This window comes from Zophobas morio, unplaced genomic scaffold (assembly GCF_036711695.1).
Source record: "Zophobas morio isolate AGI-343-1 ecotype UQ-CSIRO unplaced genomic scaffold, CSIRO_AGI_Zmor_V1 ptg000029l, whole genome shotgun sequence".
Taxonomy (NCBI): Eukaryota; Metazoa; Arthropoda; class Insecta; order Coleoptera; family Tenebrionidae; genus Zophobas; species Zophobas morio.
In genome coordinates this window covers 8,028,566-8,042,760 of record NW_026972134.1, presented here as the reverse complement: position 1 = coordinate 8,042,760, position 14,195 = coordinate 8,028,566, and the positions used below count along the sequence as shown (strand labels likewise).

The 14,195-nt window shown below is 44.0% G+C and overlaps 1 protein-coding gene across 2 annotated transcripts; it reads left to right on the top strand.

The window, feature by feature from the left end:
* The first annotated feature begins 1,359 nt into the window (after window positions 1–1,359).
* On the top strand, window positions 1,360–13,968 carry LOC135137496 (heat shock 70 kDa protein-like). Of its 2 annotated transcripts, none has more exons than XM_064067177.1 (3): window positions 1,360–1,640; window positions 11,991–12,211; window positions 12,258–13,968. In XM_064067177.1, the coding sequence occupies exons 2-3, from the start codon at window positions 12,007–12,009 to the stop codon at window positions 13,901–13,903; spliced, it is 1,851 nt and encodes a 616-aa protein (XP_063923247.1). In that variant the 5' UTR covers window positions 1,360–1,640; window positions 11,991–12,006; the 3' UTR covers window positions 13,904–13,968. The 2 variants fall into 2 exon arrangements, with proteins under 2 accessions (XP_063923247.1, XP_063923246.1); XM_064067176.1 differs by lacking the exon at window positions 1,360–1,640 and adding an exon at window positions 11,712–11,811.
* The last annotated feature ends 227 nt before the right edge of the window (window positions 13,969–14,195 follow it).

The window sequence follows — 14,195 nt, the reverse complement described above, 5'->3', positions numbered from 1 at the left end:
AAATATAGAAAAATTGTATGAAGTGAAAAATTGCAAGCTAACATGAGGTTTATACTTTAAGTCCATTCAGGTTATTGGTTAATTTTTGAAAGTGAAGTTATTCAGCTGCATAACTTCAACAAACATGTGCTCGGGTTAAAAATACTCTTTCAACATCGTCGCTGCCAGAACAAAAAATTCAACTCATTCTAAATTACGCCACACTTCATCAACGATTCAAACAAATAGTTTACATTATGTTAAATTATGCCACACTTTATCAAAGATTCAAACAAAGAATTTACATTATGTTAAATTATACCTTGATCCAAGTGATTGATTTCTTAAAAACGATTAGCTTTGAGAGTTTATATCGTGGATAGTTTATCCCAAACAAAACACATGATAAATAAACACAAAATGCATCAGGCGTTGCGAGATAAATGTATCGGTGATGTAAGGATGATACGATGATAATAAGGATGATAACTGCATAAGGAGAGAAATCTTTAATCCCCCCGCACCTTAGTCCACGGAGGTTTGTATACTATTTAAAACCCTTTCGCACTGGGATCCGCCAAAACGCGCAAAAAAATTATGTCGTCGATTATCGGGAACCGCTTTTTCGCGCAAAGGTGAAACAAGCATTTTACATCGGAATTCACCCGTTTGCGTCGATATGTATCGAATGCGCAAAATCAACTTTACTTGTTCCTGAACTCACTCAACTTTAAGGATGAGTGCTAAGCTTAAATATCTGACTGATAAAGAACTCGAAGAATTAGTGGATCAAAGTAATGAGGATGATAAAGACTTTTTTTGTTTTATAAATACAAGGCTACTCATAATTGCGCTAGCTATTCTACCCCGCACGTATGACGGGAGACACCCGTCATATTTACACGCTAACTAACTTGAAAATAAAACAAAATCTTAAAACGTAATACACGTCAGCAGGCTTAAAAAATTCAAAAATTGGGATTTACCCACAGTCATCGGAAATATAAGTAATAATTAGATCTTATTTAAAGCCGAGTTTCCTGGACTATCCAACCGGTTAAAAAAGTAAATCCGCAAACAACTACTCATTCTCCAACTTATTAAGAGTTGGAAAGCAGTATGTTGTCGACCATTTGTGAATAAAAATAATTAATTAGTTTGCATAGTTCTATTCCATCGTGTTAGTAGGTGCGGGTTGCTTTTGTTTGTGTAAACAAAATTTGGAAATGTGGAGTGAGTATGCTGTAAATTGTGAGAAAACACTTGGGTGTACTTCCGAAAAATGTGCCCCACAACAATTTTTCTATTAACTATGTAGAAAAAGATGTACCATGCAACCTGTACGTATAAATACTTTATATAAGGTTCCTAAGAAGATTGCAGAGTTACTTGAAAAACTACCAAATCCGGAAATGTATACCGGGTACTGTTTTCGACGCAGTAGTGCCAGATGCTGGCAAACACTGGTGCCGACTTTGTTACTGTTAAGAGGGCGAGCCGATGGCAGTCTTCATCTGTAGCAGAATCGTACATCGGGAATTCTATGGCGAATAAAATTATAGTATCAAATTACATCCTTAGTGTAGAAGAAAAAGATGATGAGAACTTGAATTAGTGCAACAAGGAATACGTGTACACCAAAAATATGCATTTCTGTCAAGGTAAATGCAAAATTGATATTACTATTAAATCAAAATAATTTAATTGTGAAATTTTGACTTTATCGGACTAAATTCCGGTGTGACCGACGGACGATGCGGAATCTCGCCTATAACGTGTGGTGGCGGCGTACGTGGGTGCCGAGCCTTGAGCCGACTAGTGTCGCTGATATAATAAACAAGTCTGGCCGACCCAAGCTTATGCGGCGGCCTTCACGCCCATCGGGGGTAGCACCTTCGATCCGGAGCGGTGGTCGCTCGGGCGCCAGCTCTCTCTCCGGGGGAGGGAGCGCCGGGGTTGCTCTCAAGCCGGAGACACGGATTTCAGGTGGTGAGCGCCCGCGAAAACACGATAATAAAATAAAACGGCATGGAATATTTTACACAATAAATAGGGTTTATTTCCTGCCACCAGCTCCAGATATAAATTAACTTAAATAACAAATCGGTTTTACAAACAAAAAGAAACTAAAAGAATTAAATGTCCGGCACGGTCGTTCCCTCCTGAACGGCGACTTCCTTCCGGACGGGCTTCTCCTGGACTTGGGGGCGGCCACCTTGAAACTGGAAATCGCGCGAGGACGGTACGGCGACCCGGGAAGCGAGCGCGGTAGCGGTATACGACGCGTGAACGACGACAGACAAAAAAAAACAGTGACGGTGGTACGGTTTTTCGCTCGGGGGCGGCGATTCCAAAAACCGATACGTAACCGTACAGACGACCCGAAAGGTACTTACGGAGGTCGGAAGGTCGAAGTACACATCGCAAAATCTCTGAATACAGCCACCGCACTTCTTCTCTTGCGCGACGATCGCGGCTTTATCCCCGGCTCTCACGATTCGCGTCACGGTTTCGGACTCACGAAAATTCCCTTCGTTACATATAAAAATTAAAATACTTTATCTACCCTTGCTGTTACAGTGTAATTTTATCTACTTTTGCGATTAAAATGTTAGTTACTTCGCCTTTTATTTTATATTCAAAATTTTGAAAAAATATTTTTTAGGCTTGAGTCGATTCTACTTCTGTGGCAATGGTTCATTAGTCCTCATTATTCATTAGCTAGCAGAAAAGAGAGTTTGGCTTAACAAAAGTCATATCCCAGTATGCTGTTCCTATGTCCGTGTCTAAGTTTTTAAATCACTACATGAATGATATAAGACAAAATCTCTGGCTGTCTCTTTCAACGCGGTAATCGAATTTTCATGCGATTTTCACCAATCGATAGAGTGGTATAAGGTACATAATTTGTGAAGGTTTTTTCTAAATTTATAATAATTGTCGAGTAAGTCGGAAAAAATCATACCATCTGAAAGTTTCACTGGCATGAGTTACGTAAACTGTTAGAATATCATCTTTGTTTTGTTTCACAGTGTTGTCTGTCATGCCTTATTATTAGATAGAATATAGATCTCTTAAAATGTGTTGTTTAAATAACTTTTATTAATTGCGTACTTTTGTTTGAGTGAATTTAAAGGTTGATTGACTTATTTCAGTACATAGGACTGAATAAATAGTGACTATATTGTGATAAACCAAACTTCCCGCCTTAAATTGACATATGAAAAAAAATTGACAGCCCGCGAAAATTTAAAAATTGAAAATTTGGCCTTGGCTGTGATGGTCTAACAGAATGGAACCTACGTTGGCAGGAATGCGTTCTTTCATACAAGTAAGCATACACTGAGTGCGAGTAGAGAGCGCAAGAAATAATAGACACAATTTTTGGGAGCGGGTTAAAAATCGCACCCTTCTCTAGGAGGAAAAGAAGCTGCGAGCGAGGGCGACTCGCGACTTGCCATCAAGCTGCCCAAGGGGGCCGAATCTCATTCACTTCTCAGCTCCAAAAACCCCCGATGGTTTATTCACCCACATATAATACATCGCAAATGTAACACATAAAATATGAAAGAAAGAGACAACCGCGACTTGACAGATATACACATATGGGAAGCCGAACAAGTGCGAAAACCCTACGTATATTTTTGAATCAATGCAAATATCTGAATATAACAAATTTAATTAAAAATAGCAAAATCTAAATTAAAGGATGCAAATACACAAGTTATTACGAGCGTGTGGCATCAAATTTAAAATTGTGTGGCAGCCAACATGAACACAACAAAAATACCTAAAGGGGCGTTCTAGCACTAGCGGAGTTTGGGGCTACCGATCGGGGCTGTTCTCCCCCACGACGGTGATTCTATTTATCGCAAGCCTTCCCCACAGCACATCTCCATAACGAACATGCCGTCCTAACCAGATGGTCGAAAACTCGTGATTGGATGTCACAGCTATGAATGAGCTGACAGCGTCACGTCGTCCAGAGCGTTCCCACTGAATTCTACAGAAAGCCTGCATCCCTTGTGCAGATAGCACAATAAATCCCGTTAGCACGACTATGAACCGCGCCCTCCACTTACACTACGTGTTATTGTGTTATTTAACTTCATGTTCAATTTCTATGACTAACTATGTTAACGACAACTGAACAACCGTCAAAGTTTCAAAACGGGCATTAAACAACATTTAAATTCGCCATACAATTTTGTGAAATTTTAAACAACAAATAATTCTTATGTGAGATTAAAATTGGACATCAGATAATTTATGATAGAAATATTCATCAACAAATTATTTACAAAACAAAACTAGCAAAGATTTTGCGACGAAATTCCGGATGGGAGGGACGGACGGACGGTCCGGTGACGGTCCGGAATCTCGCCGATAACGTATGGGGTGGCGGCGTACTTGAGTGCCAAGCTTTGGGTCGACTAGTATCGCTGATGTCAGAAACACGTCTGGTCGACCAAGCTTATGCGGCTACCTTCACGCCGCCGGGGGTGGCGCCTTCGGTCAGGAGCGGCGGTAGCTCGGGCGCCAGCTCCCTCTCCGGGGGAGGGAGCGCCGGGGTGCTCTAAAGCCGGAGACACGGAATTCAGGTGATGAGCCGCCGCGGAAACTCGAAAATAAATAAAATAAAACGGCGAGAGAGATTTTACAATAAAATAGGGTTTATTCCCTGCCACCAGCTACACGGTCTAAGATAATAAATCTTACGGCTAAACAACTTAAATGACTAACAATTCGATTTTACTACAAAAAAAGAATTAAAGTCCGGCACGGTCGTTCCTCCTGGGCGGCAACTTCCTTCAGGCCGGGCTCCTCTTGGCTCTGGGGGCGGCGACCTTGAACCTGGAAATCGCGCGAAAACGGCACGGCGACCCGGGAGGGGAGCGCGGTGACGGTAACGACGCGTGCACGACGGTGTCGACTTTCGACGGTGACAAAAAAAAACGCGGTGACGGTGACACGGTTTCTCGCTCGGGGGCGGCGATTCGAAAACCGGTACTAAGACGGGCAGACGACCCAAAAAGGTACTTACGGTGGTCGGAGGGTCGAACTGCTCACTTTATCACACTTCTCCAAAAACAAGAAAAATTCCCACAATCGCCACAGCACTTCCGCACTCTCTGAAGTTGCAGGGAAGAGTCCTCTTCTTCCGCCGCGGCGGCGCGGCGATCGCCCATTTACCCCCGGCTTTCGCGGTACGCGTCACGGTTTCCGGCCCGCGAAAATTCGCTTCGTTACATTCCCCCCTTTCGTCGGTAAAAAAAAAGGAGTGTAACTTCTTTTTTTTTTCCTTTTATTCATAACCCACCCCCACAAAAGCTCCCTACAAAAAAGAAATAAAAAGAAATTAAATTCACACACTGCGGCGACTGTTCAACGGCGGTTTCCGGTCCGTCCTCGCACGGCATTTGTTCTTCTGGACGGGCTCACGCGGGGTGACGGTAGGGGAAGCTCCTTAGGGACGGGGCGCGGGACTTCGCCAGAGGACGGTCGACGGGGGCGGCTTCTGCAGGGTCGTTCCGGCAGGCCGCACTGGCAGGCGGCGGACGTGGTGCCCACGAGGCCGCATCTTGAGCAAAATTTAGGGGCGGCCGGATACGGGCACTGGCCTCGACAGTGGCCCGGCCGCGCGCAATGCCAGCAGACCTCTTGGTCAACTGGCACATACCGGGCCACAGGATCTCGTCGGGGGGCCTCTCCTTCTGTTTGGACCCCGCGGGAGACTAGCTGGGGAGCTGCTCCCATGGGGGGTCCCACCTGGATCCCCCGGGACTTTGGGCGGTGTCCAGCGGCGGCGGGGTCCTCTCCCCGGAGCAGCTCAGCCACCAAATCACGTACGACCGGGTTATCCATCTGAAAACAGACATCACAGTCAATCACCGCATCGTTTGGAGCGCGTCGGATGCGCGGGTTTCTAGCCGACGGCCCGGGCACGGGTGGCAGCGCGGTGGACTCGGTAGGGGTGTTCTGCGACTCAGGGCGATTCCATACGAACGTCCCCCGGAGGATGTCGATGGCGATGGCGTTGGCGCGCAGGAAGTCCATCCCTAATACCATAGCGGTGGTGAGGGTTGGAAAAACGGCGGCTCGGACTGTCACGGGGACGTCGCCGATTTTCATATCCAGGTCGTAACTTCCTGCGGACGGGACGATGTCGCCATGGGCCATTTGGATCCGAACCTGGGGGGCTGACACGGGGGCAACGTTGCGTTGGCGCAGCACGGTGGCAACTTCCTGGCCAATGAACGTGCTAACGGCTCCGGTGTCTAGCAGGGCGTCGTAGACGGTGCCAAAAAGTGTGACGGCGACATGAGGACGGTTGTCGGGAAACTTCAGGGGAGCTTCCATCGACAACATTGGCTTGCATGGCTGCTGCGACGGCTTGGAAGGGTGCTGCGACGGCTTCGACATGGCGCAGACCTCTCGCTCGTTTCTTCGGTCGCAGGGGCACTCTCGGGACATTATATCGCTTCGGCCGCACCTGGAGCAGAACAGTCGGGGTGGCTTCCTGCAGGCTGAGCGGTAATGTCCGGATTCTCCACACCTCCAACATTTGACAGTAGTTCCGGTGTTGGCGGTGGCGCCTGTGGACTGCTGGATGGGCCTGGACGACGGTGGTGGGAGACGGACGTTCTCCAGCCTTCGCGGTGGCGCCGTAGATGGCTGCACGGGCCTGGACGACGGCTGCAGGGGACGGTTTTCAAATCTAGGAGCGTAACCATACCTGGTAGCCGGAATCTGGGTCGTCGTCGAAGTGCGATTCGGTGGTGGGACTGGTGCATGGCTCCTCACTTCGGTCTGGAGCTGCTCATACTCATCTATGAGCCTCACCAACTCCCCGATACTCTCGAAGTCTTTACGACGGATGTACTGGCGGTACTCCGGCAGCAGGTGGCTGTACAGGCGACGAAGGACGGCCTGTGGGGAATACCCTCCCAGACGGCGGGTGAGGGTTTGCATCGCCTGTATAAAATCTCGGCCGGCTTCTCCAGGTCGTTGGCGACGGTTGACGATCTGGTCTTCCAGGACTTCTTCATAATTCGGCATGTAGAAGTCCCGGAACTCCTCGACGAAGTCGTCCCAGGAGTACCAGAGGGCCCGGTTGTTACGGTACCACGCCAACGCCTTATCGGTGAGCATTTCCGGCAGCACGGTGAGCATCGTGTCCGGTTCAATGCCAAAATGCTCCTGGAGCTCTTCGGCGCGCTCCAGAAACGCCATGGGGTCGGTCTCTCCGTCAAAGTGAACACGGCTCTTGCGCACTAGATCCAGGGCTTCCCAACGGGTGTCCCGCGGGTGTGCGTAGCACGACTGGACCGAGTGGCGACTTCGACGGGGCTGAATCGGTGCCGGTGGTGGCACGAGGGACGGACGCTTCGGTGGTGGCGGTCGAAATTCTCGGCTCAGAGACGGCGAAGTTGATCTTGTGGCTGTCGGTGAGGGCGATGGGGAAAGACGGTGCGGTTCCCTGTCCGTCCACGCACTTGGCTCGTCGATTCGGCTCCTGGGGGCCTCTCCAGAGGCGGGACGAGCAAGTTCTAGCGGGACGGCAGGTCGTGACAGGGCACCTGGGGACTGGACTCGGGGAACGGCACCTGTAGCGCTGGTGGGGGCTGCCCATGGAAACGGCGCTGGCATTACTGGTCGTGCAATCACGGGCGTGGGCACGGCAGGCCTGGTTAGCGGAATGCTCCAGGTCAGCGATGTCGCTGAAGCCGAATTTGACACCACGTACCCGATGGTCGACGTCGGTATGGAGGCGTTGGGGTTCGACACGATGACGGTGTCCACGACCTCGTCGGTGACGGTCGGGAGAGACGTGGCCAACTCCTCCAGGTTCATTTCCGTGTCGATTTCGGCCTGGCGACGGAGATGAAAATCCTTCAAACGCCGGCGGAGCGTGTCGACGGAGCCAGTGGCGTCGATCCCAATCTCGCGCAGGGCTTCTTCCAGTTCGTGACGCTGCAGCTGGTGCACCCACGTCGCGAGCGGAGCTGGGTGCGGCCGGCCTTGGTCCTCCTTACCCATTCTGTGACGTCACCAATTCTGACGGTGACGGTTGATGGCGTCACGGGACTTCGGGGCCAGTGGCGGCGACCACAACACAGCACAAAAACAAAACAAAAAACAGTAAGATAACGGCACTTATCTATATCGGTGATTTTGCAAAGAGACCAAAAAAAACAGACCGCTCAAAAACGACGGTCTCCCGCTGATAGCGGACAAAAACGTAGCTGGTGGCGGCGGACGACCGGGGGCGGCTCACTTTAGGTCCCTGCTCGGGCGCCAAAATTATGCGACGAAAATTCCGGATGGGAGGGACGGACGGTCCGGTGACGGTCCGGAATCTCGCCGATAACGTATGGGGTGGCGGCGTACTTGGGTGCCAAGCTTTGGGTCGACTAGTATCGCTGATGTCAGAAACACGTCTGGTCGACCAAGCTTATGCGGCTACCTTCACGCCGCCGGGGGTGGCGCCTTCGGTCAGGAGCGACGGTCGCTCGGGCGCCAGCTCCCTCTCCGGGGGAGGGAGCGCCGGGGTGCTCTAAAGCCGGAGACACGGAATTCAGGTGATGAGCCGCCGCGAAAACCCGAGAATAAATAAAATAAAACGGCGAGAGAGATTTTACAATAAAATAGGGTTTATTCCCTGCCACCAGCTACACGGTCTAAGATAATAAATCTTATGGCTAAACAACTTAAATGACTAACAATTCGATTTTACTACAAAAAAAGAATTAAAGTCCGGCACGGTCGTTCCTCCTGGGCGGCAACTTCCTTCAGGCCGGGCTCCTCTTGGCTCTGGGGGCGGCGACCTTGAACCTGGAAATCGCGCGAAAACGGCACGGCGACCCGGGAGGGGAGCGCGGTGACGGTAACGACGCGTGCACGACGGTGTCGACTTTCGACGGTGACAAAAAAAAACGCGGTGACGGTGACACGGTTTCTCGCTCGGGGGCGGCGATTCGAAAACCGGTACTAAGACGGGCAGACGACCCAAAAAGGTACTTACGGTGGTCGGAGGGTCGAACTGCTCACTTTATCACACTTCTCCAAAAACAAGAAAAATTCCCACAATCGCCACAGCACTTCCGCACTCTCTGAAGTTGCAGGGAAGAGTCCTCTTCTTCCGCCGCGGCGGCGCGGCGATCGCCCATTTACCCCCGGCTTTCGCGGTACGCGTCACGGTTTCCGGCCCGCGAAAATTCGCTTCGTTACAATTTATAAAAACAAAAGATCTGGTGTGAAATAAACTTGTACAAATACAAATATTATGTGAGGTTAAAAGTGCAACAAAGGAAAATTACTGAGGTGAGATAGAGAAATATTGTATGCGTAATGTGTAATGATGATGATAATGATAATAACGATGATAACTAAGGGAATAAATTATTTTAACCCACCGACAGTTCACGGTATGAATTAGTTAATTTAACTGCCGTAAATGAACTATTAGCAATCTTGTGTGAAGAATTAAGAAGTGTTATAATGTAACACTTACGTATTAGCATCCAGAAGCTTATTTATAATTAAACAAACAAAGGTGTTATCCTGACTAAGTGAATTTTATGAATCTCCTAGTAAGTGTTTCTTTAAATAAATCTAATGTCTGTTAAATTGTGTTAGAAACAGTTAACGATTAAAAAAACTAACCTGATCGGTGAATTTACAAACAATAAAACAAAGATCGCATGTTTTCCGATTAACAATTAGCCGCGCGGGTTGGATAAACCTGGGCGCCATCGTTACGATTAATTTTCGTGAAACAAAGGTTTCCTCCCTTTTATTGACTACCAAATCAACTAATTTAACCTAGCTACTGACAGCGTCTTTTTACCATGCATCCACTAGACCGAACCAAATCATAATGATAATCACGCTGTCGCCATGCCGCTCGCTTGTCTATTACCAAGCCTCTAACTAACATCCCCTAGCGAGCTACCAACTATCAGGAAAAGAACTAAACGTGCACAAGGCCTATATTTACCGATAACACAGGCCTGCGATGGTTTTCCCCCAACAAAATGAAGTAGTAATTTCGGTAGGTCTTAGATACTCATGTATAAAAAAAAATTGCAAAAATTTCTATCACGTACAGTTTCTGCAAAAAATTTTTTTTTTCAGTTTTGTTCTTAGTACTATAAAAATTAACTTCTAGATTTTGTGGTAATAATATGTGTTGATATTTCATTTCGTGTTCAGCTTAGTAAGAGTTATTTGTGTCGAGTATGCGCTTACTACCCTGAATTTAAACAAAAATTACTAATGTCTTCTCGGAAATGGGTTAATTCTTCAGATAAGTTTGCTGACACCAATGATTTGGATGGAGCCACAAAATCATAGAGACGATTGTTACTTTTGCTGTTCAAATATAAAATGATATAATGCGAAAAATGTAACAGCAATAACATATCCTATCGTGAATACAAGAGAAAACGCTTAAATCAGAGCTTTGAAGAAAGAAAAAAAGAAGCTTCTTGATTTATTTGCTTTTTTAAGTCTTGTTTATAACTAATTTAGTTCATTTAATAAATAAACATTCAATTTTATATTCTTTATATTTTATTTTTTCATAAAAATTGTTTGAAAAACTATGAATATTTAGGCCTACATAAAAATAAATCTCGATGTGCTACAAAAAAACTAGAGTTATATTTTAATTCGGCATACATAAATACCTAAAAAAAAACAATATTATTTAAAAGGGAAATTAAAAGTTATATTTCGCAGGCCTGTGTAATTTTTATTTTCAAATTCAAATTATTCAAATGTGATTTCGCACCGCTGTTAATTAATTTCAGCGCGAAACTTTGACTCAAATTCGGTCACCACAATATCTTTTAGAAATACCGAAATACGTTAAATAAAACACATATACAACTTCATTACGCCAAACAAATTACCCAGACATAGATACTTAATGCTACCCATGCGAAGCCGGGTCCAGTTGCTGGTTACTAAGAAATCAATAGTTTCAAGAAAAATAATACTTAGTTATTATATTTAACAAGCTTACACTAAACTTTTTAAACTAACAGAACTCAATAATTTCTGTTTTCGATGAAAATAGCAATTAGTAGCGTCATCTACCGTTTCGACGAACAAGTTAAGACATTCTCAACAGCCTTTTTTTACACTTAGCACCTGAAAATTTTTCTTATATCTAATCTATATTTAATAATCTAGATTACTTATTGTTTCCACGACAAAAAACAGGGTATCTGTTAGATAATTAAATAATTCAATACACATTTACATAAAATATCCACATCTGCAATCACTCGGCTCAGTGAACAAGTTAGTTACAACCCACTACAATAAAAAATGTTTTTTAGATAGGAAAGATTTTATTTAAAAGATTATAAATTGTAAATCTCAGTAGTTTCATTGTGTCACGTTTTTTTTGAAAATATTTCAAAGAGAATTCTTTCTCTTATCAATTTTGTTCAGATTGATCGTCGTGCTAGGAAACATAGGGAAACATTTGTTTGTAAATACTAAAACAACATAATTTTCTCAAGCGCTAAACTACTAAATAATAAACATAGAGCCATACAATGGCTATGAAACCTTGATAGATATGCCTAAATTTGTATCGATTATCTCAGTAAGTATTGTATCTTATGTTGCCATGTCACCATACATAAGATGGCTACTTTAAGTTTCTTAACAAGATGTCGATATGTGAACAACTTTGTTATCGATCTGAGAAAAGTACTAGTTGTGTTGTTCAATATTTAATCAAACACACAAAGTGCGAAGTTTATTGTAGATTGAACAAATTTAGTGTAGAGTAGTTCAAATGTATTGTTGTAACAGGTCTGTAACTTCATGTAATTTAGTTGTAAGTTTAGTTTAGTGACAGTGTGATCTAAAACTTTTACTAAACAACAATTTAAAATTATTTCCCTATTAAAAATTTTAATTTTTTGATTTACTTTTTCACTGAATAATTACTTACCATAATTTGTATTTTTTTTGTCGAATTTTCCTTACAGATTGTAGACGCACGATATGCACGATTTAGTGATTGGAATAGACCTGGGCACTACCAATTCCTGTGTTTCGCTATATCTGAACGGTAGAGTGAAAGTTATAGAAAATGACGCTGAGGGAAGAATTACACCATCCTTCATATACTTTTCGGCAGACGGTGGAATCACCATCGGCGAACATGCAAAAAAGATGGCAGTCCTTAAACCCGAACACGGAATTTATGGTACAGTAAATATCTGACAAATCGTCAACTAATAACTGTATTGCAGAAATTAAACGCTTGGTGGGTAGAAAATACGACGATTCCAAACTTCAAAAATCTATAGAGTGGTTTTCGTTCCAAGTGACTTCGGATGAAGCAAACTTACCCGTAGTGTGCGTCGAACAGGACGGTGAAATTTCTAGAAAAACGCCGCAAGAACTTTACACTATCCTGCTCCGAGAGCTAAAAAGAGACGTCGAAGAGAAACTAGAAACAACGATAAACAAAGTAGTGATTACCGTCCCGGCTTACTTTAATGTCAAGCAACGAGAAGTGACGTTAGAAGCAGCTGAAAACGCTGGTTTTACTGTTCTTAAATTACTCAATGAACCAACAGCCGCCGCTTTGGCTTACTATTTCGACAACAAAATCCACGAAACTCATTTTTCTTTGGTTTTTGATTTGGGAGGTGGTACCTTCGATGCAGCTGTCCTCCAACAGCGTTTGGACAACATCGAAGTTTTATCGGTGGCAGGAGATACCCAGTTGGGTGGGCACGATTTTGACAGCTGCATTCTAGAACACGTTTGTCAAATACTTCAAGACGAGCACAATTATGATCCAAAGAACGACGCTGATGATAAACGAAGACTTAAGAAAAAATGCGAAGAGGCGAAAAAAGAGCTGTCGAGCACAGACGAAACAACAATAGTCCTTAACGGGATGGTTCCAGATTGTCCGAAATTAAGAATCACCATCACTAGAAAACAGTTTGAAAGCATGGCTGAACAATTGTTCCAAAAAACTATAGACATTCTTCATTTATGCCTGCAGAATTCGAAGGTTCCTAAAAGTGAGATACAAGCGGTTATCTTGTGTGGGGGTTCTACTCGAATTCCAAAAATTCAGGAAATGATTACTGAATACTTTGACGGAATCAAGTTGAATAAGTTCGTGAATCCTAACGAGTGTGTCGCCGAAGGTGCGGCCCTACAAGCAGCCATGTTGTCAAAAAGCAGCAAACAAAAAATCGAAATGCTTAAAATGGTGGACGTTGTTCCCATTTCTCTCGGTTTCAACGACTTGGGAAACGAAATGGTTTTTCTTATTAATAGAAATACGAAAATACCCATGAGTGCTTCCATAAATTACACCACTACGTATAACAACCAGAGCGGTTTCGATTTAGGTATATATGAAGGAGAACGTTCAGACGCTAGGAAGAATAGATACTTGGGCAATCTTTCCATGGACGGTTTGACTCCAGCACCACCTGGCCAAGTGGAGGTCATAGCTACCTTGACCTTAGACCATAACGGTATTTTGACTGCTAAAGCTGAAGAAAAATGTGGCGGAAATTTCAAAGAATTACAAGTGAAATACACCCCTGGAGACAGAAGCGAGAGCGAGATTCATAACACATTATTAGATGCCGAAAATAACAAAGAAAATGATGAAAAGTTTAGAGAGTTTTGTAAACTGAAAATTTATTTAATTAATTATTGCACGAGCATTACCTATAACCTGGAAAACATGGGTTTGGTTGATGATTATGAGGAAATTTACGATTTTTGTAATGAGACGGAAGATGTGTTAGACCAAGTAGAAATGGATAAAATGACTCAACTAAAGACCCTCATCGACAAGTGTAGAGTACGATGTCACCCGTTGGTTCAAAGACATAATTTTGAATCAATGCCTGAACTGAGCTAGATTAAAAACCAATTTTATTTTTGTAAATACACAGCAAGTTTATTAATAAAGACAATTTGAAATTATTACTACACTTATTAGTTATTCGGTATTTTTGTTTTTTATTTTTATTTTTTATTACGGTCAAATGAGGAGGGGCTATGGTTCCAGATCTGATAAATAATACAGGTACAGGCTAAATGACCTACAATACAATACAAATTTATCAAAATTTACTTCAAAATCATGAGCAAAAGTTACTACGCGGTATCAGAATAAAAATAATAAACTTTATATAAAATTTTTATGTCGT